The 19,257-nt window shown below is 36.7% G+C and overlaps 1 protein-coding gene across 1 annotated transcript in view; it reads left to right on the forward strand.

Annotated features, from left to right (window-relative positions):
* rasgrp3 (RAS guanyl releasing protein 3 (calcium and DAG-regulated)) overlaps positions 1-19,257 on the forward strand; it is a 37,667-nt gene that overhangs the window by 14,818 nt on the left and 3,592 nt on the right. The window contains exons 3-16 of the mRNA XM_084096889.1: positions 5,010-5,242; positions 5,872-5,974; positions 6,342-6,404; positions 10,661-10,792; positions 11,335-11,482; positions 12,443-12,616; positions 13,458-13,574; positions 13,942-14,217; positions 14,345-14,425; positions 14,965-15,078; positions 15,489-15,604; positions 16,437-16,584; positions 17,995-18,031; positions 18,327-18,476. Coding sequence (XP_083953015.1) covers positions 5,173-5,242; positions 5,872-5,974; positions 6,342-6,404; positions 10,661-10,792; positions 11,335-11,482; positions 12,443-12,616; positions 13,458-13,574; positions 13,942-14,217; positions 14,345-14,425; positions 14,965-15,078; positions 15,489-15,604; positions 16,437-16,584; positions 17,995-18,031; positions 18,327-18,476 — 1,729 coding nt within the window. The 5' untranslated portion in view covers positions 5,010-5,172. The remainder of the gene's footprint in view (positions 1-5,009; positions 5,243-5,871; positions 5,975-6,341; positions 6,405-10,660; positions 10,793-11,334; positions 11,483-12,442; positions 12,617-13,457; positions 13,575-13,941; positions 14,218-14,344; positions 14,426-14,964; positions 15,079-15,488; positions 15,605-16,436; positions 16,585-17,994; positions 18,032-18,326; positions 18,477-19,257) is intronic.

Raw genomic sequence — 19,257 nt, forward strand, 5'->3', positions numbered from 1 at the left:
CACATCATATTTATTCTTTTTCTCACTTAAAGTTCTATTTTCTATTTATTTAAGTGACAATCTGAAGAGAAGAACCATCTAACTTGTCCCAGTCCTGTAATATTAAATAACTAATGCTATATATTTTTTCATTTTCTTGTACTCCTTTTCACTCCTTTTAACATTCATTTTAAGTCTTTTCCCTCTCATTTCTCACATCGCATCTTCACTCTCTCTTTCTCATTATCTCCTTCTCACTCTTTCGCATTTGTATTCATCTTGTCCCATGTTCATGTTCTGAGCCCTTCTGTCACTCTGATTGGCTGTGATGTTCTGTCATATGGCTGTCTGATGTGCGTTGGTGTTTACAAACAGGCGTGGAGGACAGTGGGATAGTGTCAGTCAGCTGATCGCAGTCTGTTCTGCTAGAGAGGAGTCCTCCAGTCCTTATACCACAGCAGCTTTTGGAAGTTATGCTTGACCCTTCAGGTTTGCACCGCTGTCCTTAATGTGAAGATTTAGGGTAAGTGAATGAGGGAAATGTGAGTCTTTGGCTCTTTGGTTCTTACGTGAGATTTATAAAAAGCATCTTCGATCTGCGCTCACTCTGTATGCCGTTGACATCATCATATTCATCACATTCAAGTTCTGAGTCCTTGTGTTTTCTCAATGACTAATTCTCTCGCTCTCCATTTTGCTCTGATTTTTGAGGGCTTCTTCAGTGCTCCTGCATTTATGAGAATATAAAATGGTTTTTGGGTCTTCATCTGTGGCAGTTTATTCCAGTCTTGTGCTATTAAAAGTAGCACTCAAGCTGTTCCTACCTTACATTTAAAGAGAGCATTAAATAACTTGTTGATGTGTTGAATTCAGAAGTTTGGGTGGGACATATTGGGTATTTTGTGCCCTTTTTAAAAAAAGTTGTCAGTTGGATTTAGTTTCTTCATGGTCATAGACATAATTTGTTACAAGCTAGTAAGATGCAGGTGGTATTAGGGGGCGGGGCATTTTCATTCTAGAGAGCATTTGATTGGACAAAAATCTGTGTAGTGCAGGATGAGTCATCAATGTTTTAGCACCATTTTCTAGACAAAGTGAGACTGTGATATATTTATAATTTTAGGAGTGTACATACACTACCGTTCAAATGTTTGGGGTCGATAAGATTGCATTTATTTGATCAAAAATACAGTAAAAACAGAAATATTGTGAAATAGAATCTATTTTGCAAAAACAAGACCAAAGGACGCACATCACGGACAAAAATATGCTCAGGGTTAGGTGCTCGACAAAATAAATAATAAAAAACAGAATAAACCGGCACACCAAGAGCATATAAGGAAGTATTCAGTCAGCTGAGAGTCGTTGCATGAATACGAGTGTCTTGTTATAAAACCAAAGTCATTTGAACATAGAGTTAACATTGGCATATAGTGGACAGTGACCCTATTCTCAAAAAATGCTTTGAATAACCACCTTGTAGGTAAATAAGAGACCACCTAATCTTCGCAATATCTTGGTTCAAGCGGATTTAACCCCTCCCTCACATTTTTTAAATAAAGTGCCTTTTGGCAATTAAAGTTGCGGGCTTGCGGCAACTGTCAAAAATGTAATTTAACTTAAAAAAAACTCAAACTTTGAAACATCCTCATACAGCAATTTTTTTTTAAATAAGAGGCGGCACTATGTATGTGCAAAATTGCCAATGTGATTTACATGTTGAGTTGCCCCTGCAATCTTTCCTATGTGGGTAAAACTAGCAGACATTTAAAAACCTGAATTTCTGAACATCATTGGTCTATCAGAAACCAGGATCCCAAAAGTCCAGTAGCTCAGCACTTCGCTAATTTTAGACACTCGGTCTCTACCTTACAAAATGTAGCCAGGAATAGAATTAGTCAAATATCCACGGCGTGGGGACATTAATAATTTACTTTTAAAACGTGAGACCTTTTGGATTTACACATTAGATACTATAGCACATTGGGGATTAAATGAAGATTTTGATATTCGTCCATTTCTTTACGATTTTTTTTCTTGGTTTCCCATGTTTATGCAGGTATCATGTTTTTCTTTATTATTAATAAAATTGCATGTTTAAATTTGCATGTTTAAAACAGCTGAAAACCTGTGATTTTCAGCGTCATTACTCCAGTGTCACATGATCTTTCAGAAATCATTCAAATATGCTGATTTGGTGCACAAGTAAAATTTCTTATTATTATCAATGTTGAAAAAAGATGTGCTGCTTAATATTTTTGTGGAAACCGTGATACATTTTTCTCTGGAAAAGTTCAAAATAAGTTTTCAATGCATCTTTGGTGAATAAAAGTCTTAATTTCTTAAAAAATACTTTATAACTTTTGAACAATAGTGTATATGGAAAAAAAAAACATACATTTTGAGTGCGTCTTCTATATTCTGCCTGAACTGAACCAATTTGTTTAGTCATTGTTAGAAAGAAGGAAAAAAATATGCATTTGAATTTAGTAAACACAAACCTAAAAAGGTCAAGATCTATTTTAAAGGCATTTTTGCAGAAATATACGGAATAATTCAGAAAGAAAAAAAAGTCTAATCTAATCAAATATTGACTCAGGTTTGCAGTTTAAGGGATACTCATGTTGAAGAAGGATATGGGAAAGATTTAAGGAACACAGAGAGATTCAATTCTCTTTGGAGAGAGTGTAATTTCGAAATCTGTTATGTGCATCTATTAAAATGTATTATCAGTTTTTGTTTAATAGTAATTAATGTCAAATCACTAATAACTAATATCATGTTTATGCAATTTATAATTGCATCGAGCTTGAGTTATAAATATCTCATATTTTGCTTCATGTAATGGTTGTGTAACTGATGGCTCTGTATGTGCTGGTCTGGATGAGGCGAGTCAGGACAGGTTCCAGACGTCAGCACTCAAACTCACAGATGTGAGGGGTGAAAATTAGATCGAGATATTTATAACCACAGCGCTGGTCCCTTCATCTCTGTAGTCAGAGATCTCTTTTGATTGCAGGTGTACTTTAAAAGGCATTTTATGTGGATCAGGGTGGAAATGTCTGATGTTTTTTGCAGTTATTTTGCACATTTCATGTCTATTCCATCATCTGAAGTCATACTTCCTTTCACCCCCTCACTTACTGGGGTCATTTATGACATCATGAGAGGCCATCTCCAAGACAACAGCAATGAATTCCGAACAGAGTTATTGACAGTAGCGCAAGTACCTCACTTGCCATTGAATCTCACACATGACTTGTCACACAGACTTTGAAGTGTTACTTCAAAGATTAGGGTGCTAAAGGTCCCACAAGATTAATCTGACCCTTCTCCCATCACTAGCAGCTGCTTAACCTCTGTGTGCATTTGTTGTTGTTCTTGTTATGGCTGAAGCTGATTTCCAGTGTTTGTATTTTGAAGGTTAATTTGTTGTTGATGTTTTAGATTGCTGCTTTTCTGATCTTCGCTGCAATAAAAATAAACCCAAATCTAAAATTAATCTATTAGCTATTTGTGCACAGGAACACACACTTACCCTGCCGGTTTTGATTACATAGATAAATGATACAGGAAAAAAACACACGTCATCCGGAAAAGTGATGTACACTACACATCACAACATAAGACGAAAATAAAACAAAACAACCCAAGAGAGGAGAAAGGTTTAGTGGCAGTGTGAAGGGCTAGTCATCCTTTATGTGTGGATACGAGCAGTTCATAAGCACTAATGAGTTAAGACACTGTTGCCATCTGTGTGGAATTGTGATCTGTGATGTAGCGTCATGCAAACTGTGCTCCTGCGAGAGAGATGAAATATTGATAGCTGCCATAGGGAGTTCATAGAAGAAGAAAGCAGTCAAACAATTCAACCTTAACACTGGGCTGTCTGCTGCTGTCATATAGAGAAAAGGTTAGAGTCAAAGGAAAGAAATACAGATGGCACTTTATGGTATAATTCCCACAAATCCCACAAAACAAATTTTGTTTGTTTGATTGATTGTTTTTCGTGGGTTCTATTAAACATGTTAGATAAACTATTTTCTAAAATGAAACATGAACCTAGTATAGTAGCTACTAGTTTTAAAACAATAAAATGCCCGTATCCACCCTTAAAATGGTCATTTTAGTCTTGCCCACCTCAGATGTCTTCCCATCCTTCTCAATTCAACAATTAAAATCTAACATTAATGTCATAATTGCTCAGGGTGTGTGTGTGCTCTAATCTGTTGAATTGATATATATTCAAAAAATGTAATGCGCAACCTTGCTAATGCAATAAATACATAAACATGATGGGAAGAGAAAAAATATCACTTTCCATTTTATTCATTTTATTTTTTTGACTGGATTCATCAAACTTGAGCATTCAACTCTGATACCCAAGTTATTGCAAGACATTATTTTTTATTTAAAATTTAATTCAATTTATTATATAAAATATTTTATTTAATATAAAATATTTAATTTAAGTGTATCTATAACTACACACCCAAACTAGCTAGCTCTTGCTAAGTGATATATTAATTTAGACTAAATTCTGAATTATAATGTATTTATAGCCTATATATTATGTTTAATATAATATTTTTAATGTATTTCTTTAATAATTCTTATTTTATGTTTTTTATGTTTGTTTTGAAATGTAGCAAAAATAGCATGCCTCATAAAATTAAATGAATCATATTAAGTTTCACCACCTGAGGTTGATGATCAACATTTTCTAAGGGTTACGCACTTCCTTTCACTGGCCATTTGTAGAAAAAAAGTTTTAAAAACGACTTCACGTCAGAGTTTTAGGACCTGTTTTGTTCTGCATTCATAGAAAGTGTGAAAAAGACAAAGATTGGTCTTACAAACTCCAAAGCAAGAGGTGATTACTGAACTGCATCAGTTCATTCACTATAATGCCTCATTAGTTCATTCACTATAAAGCCCCTTGGTGTAAGCATGTGAAAGGCTTCATAAAATATTTCTGTAACTTTTTTTTTTTTTTTTAATTATTGACAGTGTTTTGTTTGTTTCTGCAGTGAGGCACAGTCAACCATTGTTCTGCTGAGCACATTGAGCACATTTAAGGGAGAGGAGACGTGGAAGAGAGGAGAAGAGAGAGAGAGGGAGAGAGAGAAAGAGAGGGTGGCCTTGATGGCAGAGAGCTGGATGTCCCAGTGAGGTCAGGTCGGACGGGAGGTCATGGGGTCGTTTACGCTGGGGAAGGCTGCTTCCCTGGAGCTACTGCTGGACGCCTGCATTCATGCGTTTGGTGAGTGAACACTAAAATAGCAAAACTTTCATTTTGTCCATTATTTGTCCACATTCTATCTGTTAGTGCATCAAGATTTGCTCTGTTGCTAGATCTTACGTTTATTCAAATTCATGATTATATCAATCACCATAATTCACCACTGTTATAGGTCACAGCTGATCATGCCATTATGGGTTACTTTGATTGTGTATGATTATTAACCTCTGTTTGCTTAATCACAGACAGTTGCTGATTACTATACATAAAATGAATGAACATATTAATGACTCAAATTGATCATTGTCATAGTTTTTTTTTTAACTGCCATCACTCCTCATATTATTAATTAATGCTTACCTAATTCTTGTTAATTCTTGTTATTAATCTGTGTCATTGATTTTTTTACTGATATCTTTAATTAGATCTTTATATACATTTTTTCTCATGTTTATATATCATACTGTGTCTCGTATCATATCTGTTTTTGAGCTGCTATTCCTAAATCTGCTATATTCAAATGTGTTCCTCCCTTTTTCTATTACTCACATTCTATTTTTTCTTATGTATTATATTATATATATATTTTTAAAATCTATATTTCTTATAATATTTATCCCTCTTTCTGTTACTGTCTCTCTCTGTTATAGATGATGAAGGAGAGCTGCATGAAAATCAGCTTCCTCGAACCCTTCTGCTGATGCATCGCTGGTATGTGTCCTCCACTGAGCTCGCTGGGAAACTTCTGATTATATATCCTGTGGCAGACCAGTATTGAGCGTGTGTGATGTTTCAGTAGATATCCGTTTTTGTGAGCGTGTGCTGTTAGATCTCTCAGTAGATACCAAGAGGCATCTCTAAGGAAATGACGCCAGTCCAAGCTTTTCTTAGTCATAATTTCAATTAGTTTAAAAACCCAAGAAATCTAGTTTTGTGAAATATTTGACTTGAAAGTGTGCGTCAGCTATCTTTCTTGTAAATAAATGGCACTTGAATGAATGTTATTGTAATGCAATGCCATTCATTCATTGCATAGCTGTATAGCTCTGTGTGCATACTGTATGTGCATATACATCCATTCATTCTCCAGCATGTTTAATTCTCCTTGACTCTCTATCACGTATCGTGACTGTCGGGGAGATGACTGCCAGCGGACACGACTGAAGATCTGTTATTTAATGAGGTAAATAAAAACAGCTTCCGTTTAACAAGATAAACAACCCCTTTATTCCCCATGAGTTTCCTCTTCGGAACGATTTAAAGTGTTTATTTGCATTGCTAAGCAACAACCCCGTGGCAGAACATGTTGTGAAGAGGCTATTATTTAGTGTTTTCGGTTTTTTTATTCCCCTTCTGTTCTTCCTCTTTTTCTCCGGAGGCTGCGTGACTGTCGCCTGCGCTCAGCATGAAGAGTGATGATGTCACAAGGACAGGCATCGCTCCTAAAGATGGATGTTTGTCCACAGTGGACATTTTGTGTTTTAGCGCACAACAAAGAATGAATCAGCGTTTTGTCCATCCATTGTTCACAGAGCACATCTCCTCAGGCCACCTTTCTTTTCCTCTCTATTCACATCTGCCTGCCTGTTTTCAGATCTATCGCTCAGCCTTCACCAAAACCAGGATTTGTTTTGAGAATAGACAATGAATCATCTGGGAATCAAAATCTAATTCATTTCTGGGAATAAACAAGGTTTTTAAACAGGTTTTATCATTTTGAAAACTTTTAGACAAATAAATGTAAAATGAATAAGCTTTTCTGTAGCTGAAACAGTAGAGCGTTGGCGCTTGCAACGCCAAGGTCATGGGTTCGATTCCCAGGGAAAACAAGAATTGATAAGAATGTAAATGTGAACCTTGAAATGCAATGTAAGTCGCTTTGGATAAATGTAAATGAATAAGGATATTTAAGATTTCTGCACTATTTCTAGGTCACTAGTAAATTGCATTTAGCCCGGCTCCGCCCTCCTACGTACTTCCGCTCAATTTTCATTTTCCTTCAGTACTCCGTCTGGGTTTGCGGTATATTCGTGGGTTTTCTCCGGCCAAATTTTTACCGGCCCAATCAGCGAACAGAGGGAGTGGCTGAGAACGATGACGTTGAGGTCGTGCGCTAGTTTGAGTTGTAGGGTTACGTCACGACCAAACGTTAACGATGGGTTATGGCAGATCCAGAGTGGCTCTGGGCAGATGCAATAGTTTTAAACTTCAACAGAGTACCCACCTTCAAGGAAGTTAACGCTTGTCAATGGAGAGTGGCCAGACTCTCTTTACAAATGAAATGTACGAGAGTCTGGTAGGACCAGGCTAAATTGCATTGACCATGTGCACAACATTTTATCTGGGTCATGCTGGAGAGCATGATCATCGAGATTTACACAAACTTGTGTAGTTTATGCAGCTCGTCGTTAAAGCAAATACCAAGACAATTCAAAATGCATGTTAATGTATCAGTTCGACTTTCAAATAGTTATACTTATATATAATACATACCAAGTTTTGGCATGAAACTCTAGATGGTGCAGGGCTGATCGGTCCTTAAACCTTGTGCATGAAGTAAAAAAAGTTACACATGAACATTATTTTATATAAAACATATTTTATGAAACATGAACCCTAAAACTGCTAGAAAATCAAAACGATAGATCTAAACAAGGTGTGTTCAAAATTTGATGTTGATATCTCCAAAAATTAGCTTTCAGTAAGATTTTGTTTGGGCGATGTACCAAATTGTCCCCATTAGATGCCAGCAAAGCTCCACTGGTACACACACTGTTTGGATTTGTGAATTGGATTGTGAGTTTTTCTCTCTCAGATATTACAGACACACAAACACACACACACATTAATTCATTTGGTAGCAATTGAATTGACATCTACATAGCGCAGCTGATTGGTTGCTGTTGCATTAGCGACCAATAAGCTGCAGCTCAGCACTCAAATACCGGTAGTGTTGCTGTTAGCAGTCTTCACCACACTTTCAGAAACCCTCCACCTTCCTAAGCACCACCTGTATAGATCTGCTATGGGGGATATTTCATGTATGTTACAGTTGTGGTCAGAATTATAGTGAATATAACCTTTCATTGAAGTAAAAGAATTGAAAGTGGGGGGGAAATCACATTATGAAATAAATGTTTTTCTCCATAACACGTTGGCCACAATTATTGGCACCCCTTTTTTTTGTTTAGAGTTAAGAGTTAAATATCTTTGAAGTATATTCCCATAATGGCATGATCACCAGGGGGACTAGGAACATGAATTTGTCACGAAAAGCATTTATTTCACTTTCAATTATTTTTCTTCAATGAAAGGTTTTTTGAATGAAAGATCAAAAGGATAAGCAATGCAGATTTTTTTTGCCGCCATCTTTGATCATATTTACCAGGGGTGCCAATAATTCAATAATTCCAAATGTCATGACAGAAATAATATAATTAGCAATTTAAATCATTGTATTAAATTAGAAAAAAATTGAAATATACAGTTTTTCTTTAATTTGGTACGAGACGCAAAAGTAAAAATAAACTGTTTGCTCTTTTTCCAATCCGCACGCACTTGTAGTTAGTGTAACCTATCTGTTATCAGTGTAAATTTTGTTGAATGCCTTCTGACCTTCTGACCCCTGCTGTCACTGGTCTCACAAATATGCACTGATACACAATGCAAAGACCCTTGGGTTGTGACCTCCTAACTGCATGATGTCACTCTGACTCATGCTGGGCACACATTCCAGCTGATGTTTATGTCTTAAAAAAAAAAAAAACAAGAAAAGGAATGTGTTTTCATGTCTCAGTGCCCTTAGTGAGTCCGGCAGTCAAAAACATCTACATAATTAATGATAAACGGCATGCATCTGACATAAATACGCTTCATCCGTTCCTTTCTCCGGGGACTCGGTGAGAGCCACCAAAACAAAAAAATCACAAAATGAAGGAGGTCAGTGTTTTGTAAAACTGCATCCTGTTGGGGGAAAAGTAACGTTACTTGATTTTAAAAGTTGCCTTGATATTCACTGGATATTTCCAATCGGCCTGGAGTTGTTGCTGTGTTTCAGGAGGTCTGTGGGAAATAAGCTACTTCCCCACATAAACAAGACCTGTGCATATGAAGCTATGGGACAATTGTGCATAAATGGCCAAGTCTGGTAGAATTTTTTATATATATAAATATAACATGTGCCATGGTGCTCTACTGATTATTTTATGTTTTGAAAGACATCTCTTATACTCACAAATTTTTTTGATCAGTAAATGTACTTTATTCCTGTAATGGGAAAGCTGAAATTTCAGCATCATTACTCCAGTCTTCAGTGTCACATGATCCTTCAGAAGTCATTCTAATAGGCTGATTTGGTCCTCAATATACATTAGTTTTATGTTGTTTAATGTTTTGGGCATGTACACAATCTGTCGATTTTGCCCTAATTTGCCAAAATATTGTAGCACATTGGATGCACCGCCTTTAAAGGGATAGTTCACTCAAAAATAAAGAATTATCATCACTTACTCACCCTCAAGTTGTTTATGGAAGTCAATGGGTGCCGTCAACTGTCTGGTTACCAACATTCTTCAAAATATCTTCTTTTGTGTTCAACAGAAGAAAGAAATTCATACAGATATGGAACAACATGAGGGTGAGTAAATGATGACAACATTTACATTTTTAGGTGAACTATCCCTTTAAATTCAACAACAAAAGAGGGAAAAAACAGGAAGCATGTTTCTCCTCTCGTTTAAAGGTCATTTTGTAAGATATCCTAACTGTGTAGGATTATATAGTTAGTTTTTTTTCTTCTTCTTTGTTGTCAGCAACCTAGGATAGACCTGGATTGCATTTTTTGATTCACAACATACCAGTTGAGAACCACAGCTTTAAAATACAATGAAGTGCCATCTAAACACTATGTTGCTGCAAATAAATATGGTAATCCTTGCATCAAAAGTACCATATTATGCCACCACTGTGCCTCAATACTTTTTTGTTAGGGTAAGATGAGTTTAATTAACACAGACCAACAAAACAAATGTTTGCAGAGTCGTGAGCTGTTTCTATGTTTTGCATTTGTGGTCCAGACAAACTGTGCTTCAAGGTCACGTTTCCCCACAAGTAAGCATGGTGATAATGTGTTTGAACATTTTCTCAAGCCTGCAGTTTCGGATGTTACCTGAAAACAAACAGAATTAAACATGGCAGCTAGAACAGCGCTGATATAGTAGGAGCTTATGGTTTAAAACTAATTTACGATGTAAAAAGCAATACATCAATCTGCAGTTACAACATGCAGGTTGCCTTTTTTTTCTGAAATGACAACAAAATCAAGTGGAGTAGAAAAAAATCTCTATAAAAACATTGTTTTAAATATGGAGAACCATTTGTACACTTTGATAAACACTGCAACTGCAATGTAATTTACAGTTTTCAAACCTGTGTGTATAGGTACTGGATAGCTGAATTCCCTGCCGAGTTTGATCTGGATCTAGGTTTGATCCGTCTTACAGAAGAATTTCGAGATGCAGCCGCTCAGCTGGGTGGAGACGAGCACATTAAACTACTTGACATTTCTACAATGTGAGTGTCGTTGCAACACACAAACACTCACAGTGATCATGCCGATCTATTGACCTATTTGGCTTTAATCATGACTACCTTTTTGATTGAAATGAAAATACATTGCTATAAATTGAAATGTTACCCTTTTAATAAACACTTGACACTAATGAACTAATGTGCATGTGTTCTAATCACTGATTCAGATTATGTGGAAATGATTGCATAGAGCATTACGTACTTGTCTTTTGTCACTAATTAACACTAAATTGCACCTTACATTTCGTAATAATTCATGAGATTATTTAATGATTTTCTTCTGTGATTATGACAGGTGTCTTGTCGTATCAGGGTAATGAGCGTAAACAAATGTTTTTTTGTAGCCTACAGTGTGACTTTACATAGAAGATGTTCCATTTTCTAATATTACATTCAATTAACATTATTATTGTTATTTTTAGAGAATATTATATAATAATCCGTAAATAAAACAGATTTAATGAATTGTTTAGTGATGCACTATAAATGAACATAAAACAGTTAAAACATGTTTGTCCCTTCAGCCCCTCGTATGACTGGATGCGTAAACTGACTCAGCGAAAGAAGCAGGTGAAGAAGGGCAAAGCGTCACTGCTGTTTGATCACCTGGAACCCATTGAGTTGGCCGAACACCTCACCTTCTTAGAGTACAAGTCCATCAGGAGGATATCGGTTAGTGTGCACAGTGGAAATGGAAAAATAGAGTGTTTCTTTCACCTGGGAAAGCCAGCAGCTGTAGAGGACTTACGTCAGTGAAGATAATGCGTGTGTGTGTTTGTTTTTGTGATATAGAAAGAAAAAGACTATGCATATGAGAACACACTTTAGTTCTCTTATCAGCTCTGCTGATTTTTTTCCATCGCCCTACATTGTTATTCTTAGCAGCTAACACTCAAGTATTTTTTTTAGATAACTAGCAAACATCCTTCCTTTATCCATTGCTCCCTTCTTAATCAGTGTTAAAAATAATGTGATAGAAGCTCTTAAAAGCCATGGCATATAAATCAAAAGTAGTTTGTTCTCATTGTGTCTGCCAGTCTTACATTAACAGTTTGCAACATAAGCTTGAATCAGTTAATTGTTTATTTAAATTAACCAAACAATTCACTAGAATGAATTGGACTTTCTAAAGCTATATACTGTATGTGAGAGTGGACCATTTAAGGTGAACCAATTCACTAGAATGAATCAGTAAATCATATTTTTTTGTATCTATTTTTTACATGTATTTTTACTTTTTATGTTACAGTAACCATACAAACAAATGAATTGGACTTTCCAATTTGACATTCGAGACAGAGAGGGGACTATTAAAGACGATTCAATTCTCTAAAATAATTTTAACTTTCCAACTGATGACTGTTTAGGATGAACTAGAAAGAATCCAACACTACATTGGACTGACCATTTAATTAAACATATTTATACTCATCGATAATGTCGTAAGGTTACCTGTACCTTTACTAGTTGCAAAAAGTAACTTGTTACTGGAAAAGTTGTGCTTCTTTGAAAATAGCTGAACTGCTTTCATGTGACATATTGAAAACATGAACTGTTTTCATGTTTCAATGTAGTTAAGTTAGTTACTTTTTTTTAAAGTATGAATATGTCTCAATATGTGTATGTCCTCAGTTCACAGATTACCAGAGTTACGTGATTCATGGCTGTCTAGTAGATAACCCCACATTAGAGCGCTCCATCGCTCTGTTTAATGGGATCTCTCAGTGGGTTCAGCTGATGGTTCTCAGTAAACTCACCCCTCAGCACCGAGCAGAGGTCATCAACAAATACATCCATGTCGCACAGGTAAGAACATTCATTCATCTTCATGTCTGACAAAGATAGACACATTTAAGTAATACAAATTATTCATAGAAGCAGATCAGAGATTATCTAACCTATTATCTGTATTTATGAAAGTTTATTAACTTGTCTAAAAAGGATTTCATTGTTCCTAAAGCATTAATGTAATATATAATAACACCAGAGCAAGAAATAAATTAAACGTATGAAAGTAAATCAAAGTACAGGAAATGCAACTAAATGTAACATAATGTAAGGTGATGAAGCTCATGAAATTATTGAATAACTGATGAGAATAAATGCATCCTGGGTAACACACTGATGCGAGACGCTGTCTGTACGTTGATTTACGCAAATGCGAGACCCTTCACCCAGCAAACTAGTTTCTGTTAGTGCGTTCTGAAAGCAGCTAGATGACATTTCCAGGCCCTTTGATATGTTAATGTCTGCCAGCGAAAGAGTGCGGAACCGCCTGCCTGCTCTCACGCCGCCGGGGGTGTATGAAACGCCTCTATTGTGAAGAGCACCCAGGCATCCCTTCAGTACAAAGCCTGTGCTTTTAGTATATGTTTTAAGGCCTGCTGGGCATGATCCGTGTCAGCTAATAGATGTTAAGTGTCGAGCTGTCGAGTTGCTGGAGCTTCAGTAATAAAGGAGCGCTGTGCTTTTATGAGATCAGCCAGCACTTGTGCAATTATGCTGTAAATGAAAAACCATAGATCATATGTGAACTAATGGATCAAAGCTATCTATCTATCTATGTATCTATCTATCTATCTGTCTATCTATCTGTCTGTCGGTCTGTCGGTCTGACGATCCGTCTGTCTCTTTTTGTCTCTTCCAGAAACTGCTCCACCTGCAGAACTTTAATACACTGATGGCTGTGGTCGGGGGTCTGAGTCACAGCTCTATTTCCCGCTTGAAGGAAACTCATTCTCACCTCAGCCCAGAGGTCACCAAGGTGCAACATTCTCTAAGAATTATAAAGAAACTATACACTCCCTTTTCCGTAAAGTCAAGTTGTCATTGAAGACCAACTCCCACTGCTGAGGGAGTTGATGTCACGTTACTATTGGGAAACATTTTAGACATAATCATACGAGAAATACAAGAAAAGTATTTCTAAAATGGCCCAGAGAAGTGAAACTGGCTGTAAGAAGTATGATTTATTATAAATATATTTTAGGTGTAATTTAAGTGTCTAAATAGCTAGTATATGAGAAATGCACTAAGAAAAAACTAACAGATGGTCAGACGTGATATCTAGAACATATGACAGAAAAGGTTGATTAATTTCAGGAACTGTCATTTTCTCTTGATATTGACAGATCTGGAATGAAATGACAGAGCTGGTTTCGTCTAACGGTAATTACTGTGCTTACCGCAAAGCCTTCAGTGAAAGCGAAGGGTTTAAGATCCCGATCCTAGGCGTTCATCTGAAGGACCTGATCGCCGTGCACGTGGTCTTCCCGGACTGGGTGGAGGATGGGAAAGTGAACATCGTGAAGATGCAGCAGCTGTATCTCACCTTTAATGAGCTGGTGTCCCTGCAGAGTGCTGTGGCTCAGGTGGAGCCCAACATGGACCTGATCTACCTGCTCACTGTGAGTTCAGCTCACACATCTGTGGTCGTAAATCTACATAAGTCTGACAGCAGCACTGAATTACAGTGGTTTTACCCTCTAGGGAAATTAGTGGTTATAATTTAATTTTATGTCTGTTTGTGTAAAGCTGTCCTTGGATCTGTACTACACAGAGGATGAAATTTATGAGCTGTCCTTGCTCAGAGAACCCCGTAACCCCAAATCTCAGGTAAGATGGCTGTACGGCCCATTGAACCTACTGTTCAAAAGAAATTTATATTTTTATTCAGGATGCATTCAATTGATCAAAAGTGACAAAGAAATTTACAAAAGATTTGTATTTAAAAATAAATGTATTTTTTTCCCCACAAAAAATATCGAGCAGCTGTTTGCAACATTCAGTAATATTAAAAGAAATGTTTCTTGAGCACCAAATTAGCATATTAGAATGATTTCTGAAGGATCAGGAAGGAAGACTGCAGTAATGATGCTGAAAATTCAGCAAAATTTTATTCATTATTTGATCAAATAAATGCAGCCTTGATGAACATAACATTTTTTTTAAGCATTAAAACCCCAAACATTCAACATGTTTGGGTCATTTAAGTGAAAAATTTCACAAGATTTATCTTCCACTGAAACCCATTTGATATTGTGGTCACTAAATATTTCCTCCTCTCTCGAAGAGTTTTAGCTGGAAAGGGTTTCTTTTGTAAAAAGATTAGCACAGAACATTATCGATTTTATAACATCCATTTTTTTCTGCAGCCAACATCTCCAACAACACCCAACAAACCTCTGGCTCCACTGGATTGGGCCTCTGGGGTCACAACCAAACCAGATCCTTCAGTGGTCAACAAACACATCAGGAAGGTCGTGGATGTAAGATATTGTCAACAACAATACTCACAGACATTTATGATATTAAAAACCTTTTCATGTCCTATATAAATCCAAATTATTTTCATAGTTTTTCAATGTACAAATGTCACAGATTGTTTTCTAGTTCCATAAAGCCAGGTCAGGCTTTGAATATAAGGGGCTGATTATGTCAAGCATATTTCAGTGACTGCTAACTTCTTCATTCTAAACCCTCAATGGTTTATTATTAGATAAATCGGGTTATATGGTAGATTATATCAATGCACATTTTTATGCCACATGCAAAGAATAAGATAATTTAACAGAAGATGTATGTATGTATTTAGCTTTTGCTCATTGCATTACAGTCACTAAACTTGTGTATTCCTGTTTTTTCTGTTTGTTTTTTGTTTGTTTTTTTGCATTTAAAGTCTGTCTTTCGAAACTATGACCACGACCATGACGGATATATATCTCAGGAAGACTTTGAGAGTATCGCAGCAAATTTCCCTTTCCTCGACTCCTTCTGCGTGCTTGATAAAGACCAGTAAGTAGGAAACGCACACACATGAAATGTGTGATTCTTGTAACAAACCCCTGCAGTGCCAAACTGCTAATAGCGTTTCTTGGCGAGAGCTGCTCGTAGTCTGTGTCAATGATCCTTTATAAGCCTGGGCAGAGATTCAGTGATATTGGAGGAGACACATTTTCAGTACATCGTCTCAATTCTGACAGGGTCAATGTAATGTGTATGGAAATTCCTTAAAGGGTTCTTCTCAACCGTGCTAAATTCGTAAGTATGTTTTATCGCTGCAAATGAAGCAGAGCATGGTGCGCAGACTACACAACACCGTGATGTAATATTTAAACAACAGTTATACATTTTTAAAGAGCACTGAAGTGCAGTGTTTTTGTGAATTTTTGAGCCTGATACTTTCTGTATCATTGGATAAATGCATATAGCATTTAAAATGTTTATGTATTTATTTTTAATGCGAGGTTAAAAATGCAGCATGTGTACGGTGTAGTCACTTCAGGACATGCTGCTGCTCAGTGTGGGTTACCTGCTGCACTGTTAAAAGGCTGAAGGTCATGCCTCCCAGCGAAGGACGCGCAGCATCAGGCACGCAAAGACTCTCACACACACTCAGAAATTCCCCAGGCGTCCTCTGTGGTTTATCTTAGCAGTTCAGCGCTCAAACCGCATTACTGGTGTGTGACTGCAAGCATTTCGCCTGAGCTCCTGCACTCACGCTGGTTCTATTTCGATACTGTACCTCTTGTGACACAGGAAGAGCACTAGCAAAGGAAGAGTTGTGTTGACTGCTTTATGAGCTGCATGGAGGAAATCATGATTATCCCTTTCTGTTTTCGTCCAGGGATGGATTGATCAGTAAGGATGAGATGATGGCGTATTTCCTGCGTGCCAACCCGCTGCTGCAGTGTAAGATGGGTCCTGGGTTTATTCACAACTTCCAGGAGATGACCTACCTGAAGCCAACATTCTGTGAACACTGCGCTGGATTTGTAAGAGCTGATTTTATTAGGCTCATAAAGAACAACAAAATGTACTCCTTTCCTTTCACATGAGCACAGTTGATAATGTATTTTGGGAGATTTCCCCTGTGCAACACTTATGCAAAGATACTCTCTGTGACTAAAGTGCAGTAGAAGTTGTCTGAGGTGTTCAGCAGTGTGATTGTGTGCAAACACAAACAGGAGTTTACCACAACATCACTGAATCGTGCACAGTGTTTAAAGGTTAATCCAACCTCAACCACAGCGTTTAGCTGTTTCTCACTCCCAAGATTTTTACCACTGCTTGCAGGCCAAGTGACTGACTGTGAAAATAAATAAATCATTAATAATAATAATAATAAAACACTACCGTTCAGAAGTTTGTGGTTAGTTACATTTTTATTTTATTTTTAAGAAATGAATACTTTCTATTCATCAAAGAATCCTGAAAAATGTATCTTGGTTTCCACAAAAATATTAACAGGATAGTTATAAATAAAAATTATGTCATTAATTACTCACTCTCATGTCGTTCCAAACCCATTAGACTTTTGTTTATCTTCGGAACACAAATGAAGATCTTTTTGATGAAATCTGAGAGCTTTGTCCCTCCATTGACAGCTACACAATTACCTCTTTGACACTTCAAAAAGTTTGTTAAGAGATCATAAAACTAATCCATATGAATTGAGCAGTAAACGTCTAAATTCAATTTGTTCGTCATATAAAGCAATCGTGTCTCTTCAGAAAATTTGCACTAAACCGCTCAATTCATCCAAAAGTTTGAAAGGTAGTATATTTCCTCCAGAAAGAGGTACATTGGATAATGTTTAACAAAATATCAAACAAAGTGGAATTTATTTTTAAAAAATATAGCGCAAACACACAGATATAAAACAACATATATATTAATAATATATTGTACAAAAAGAAAAAATTCAGTTGACCAAGGTGACAACCAGCCCTACACACACACAAGATTTGTACAAAATTGTGTCTTTCGTAGTAAATGCATCACATTTCCTGTTGGCATAATGCTGAATATTGTGGGCTGATGAACTTTAGAGTGAGTGTATACACTACAGTGAGTGTTTAGTCATAGTCACTGCTGTTCAGATTGTTCTGTATTTACACAGATGGTTAGACAGGAATCTGCTGAGTTAACACACACATTCTTTTAAACAGACTTTCAGACACACTCACAAATCCACCTTCTCTCACACTGTATTGCACAGGAAGGGTGCAACGTGTGGAAGTATCCTGTTTATTACACATGGGTCTGTGTACAGAAAACCATGAACTCAAATACAGCATAAACCTGCTGCTTCTGTCCCCAATTCATATTTACTCATATGCTTCTCTCTCTCCGTTTTGTCCTCTTCATGCCCTTCCTCTTCACCCCGTGGTCCATGTTGTCAGCTCTGGGGAATTATTAAACAAGGATACAAGTGCAAAGGTAAAAAGAAATAAATAGAGCAAATTACAATAGATGTTGATGCTTGAACTGGCCACTAATCTTGTAAATTCACTAATAGTTAAGTTAGTTGATATTAGTGGTTTGTTAAACATTCTAAAACAAACAGATAGAAACATCTGTCTCATCTATAACATCTATAAATCTGTCCCATGCATGTGTGTAATATTATTTTTCAGTACAGTTTTTTGTTGTTGTTCTTATACAGTTCTCATATACTGTATATATGTGTAGGTAAATGCACACTTTTGTTAAAATTGAATCGTATTGTTTTTAGACTGTGGAGTGAACTGCCATAAACAGTGTCGTGAGCTGCTGGTTTTGGCGTGCCGACGTCTTCCTCGGTCCACATCGCTGGGCAGTGTGTCTCCTGGAGTGCTTACACACAGCTCTTTACCCAGCAGCCCCAACCTGCCCACCTGCAAAGGTGAAAACACACATGTACAGTACATCACCATCTGCTTATCTCAGAGTAAAAATTCATAAATGAGGGTGATATCTCTCTCTCTCTCTCTCTCTCTCTCTCTCTCTCACACATAGAAATACAATTTTTTTCCCCAATTTTGCCTCATTTCCATATCTTAATATCTTATCATCTTATAAACAAGATTCACTTGAGAAGCAAAACTGAAAGTGATAGATTTTCAACTTGCTTTGTATTGTTACATTATCAGTAGAACAGTATATGTAAATGAACAATGATTACTCGTTCTCTGTGTTTTATGGACCGAGATATTCACTTCCATAAGTCTGTTAGCAAAGGGCGGTGGTCACTTCATGGAAGTAGTTTAATCGTTTATGGTCATGTGACCCAGGGTGACAAGTCCTCACTTTATGTGTTTAATGCTTGACTTGTAAAGTTAAGAGCAGATCGGGAACACACACACATAAAGCATATTTTAAAAACGTCATTATAAGTGTACATTTATTTGTATCATATTAACAGCAATAATAAGATATTCCTGTTGTCGTTGCCTAGCTTTGTCGTGGTAACATTCCATGTGAAGCTAATGAGGAAATTACGTGGTCTTTCATTGCTCCCTTCGTCAAGTGCGTTCCAAACGGCTTCACTATGACACACACCGAGTCTCCACTTCAAGGGCTATGCCCTTCGGAGAGAGTAGGGCATAGGGATGCTCACTTCCATTTAAAATGTTGACTACAAACACTGGTTTTTCAGATTTTCCGTAATGGCGTTCTCCCCATAT

Source organism: Abramis brama (assembly GCF_963993115.1).
Source record: "Abramis brama genome assembly, chromosome: 21".
Lineage (NCBI taxonomy): Eukaryota > Metazoa > Chordata > Actinopteri > Cypriniformes > Leuciscidae > Abramis > Abramis brama.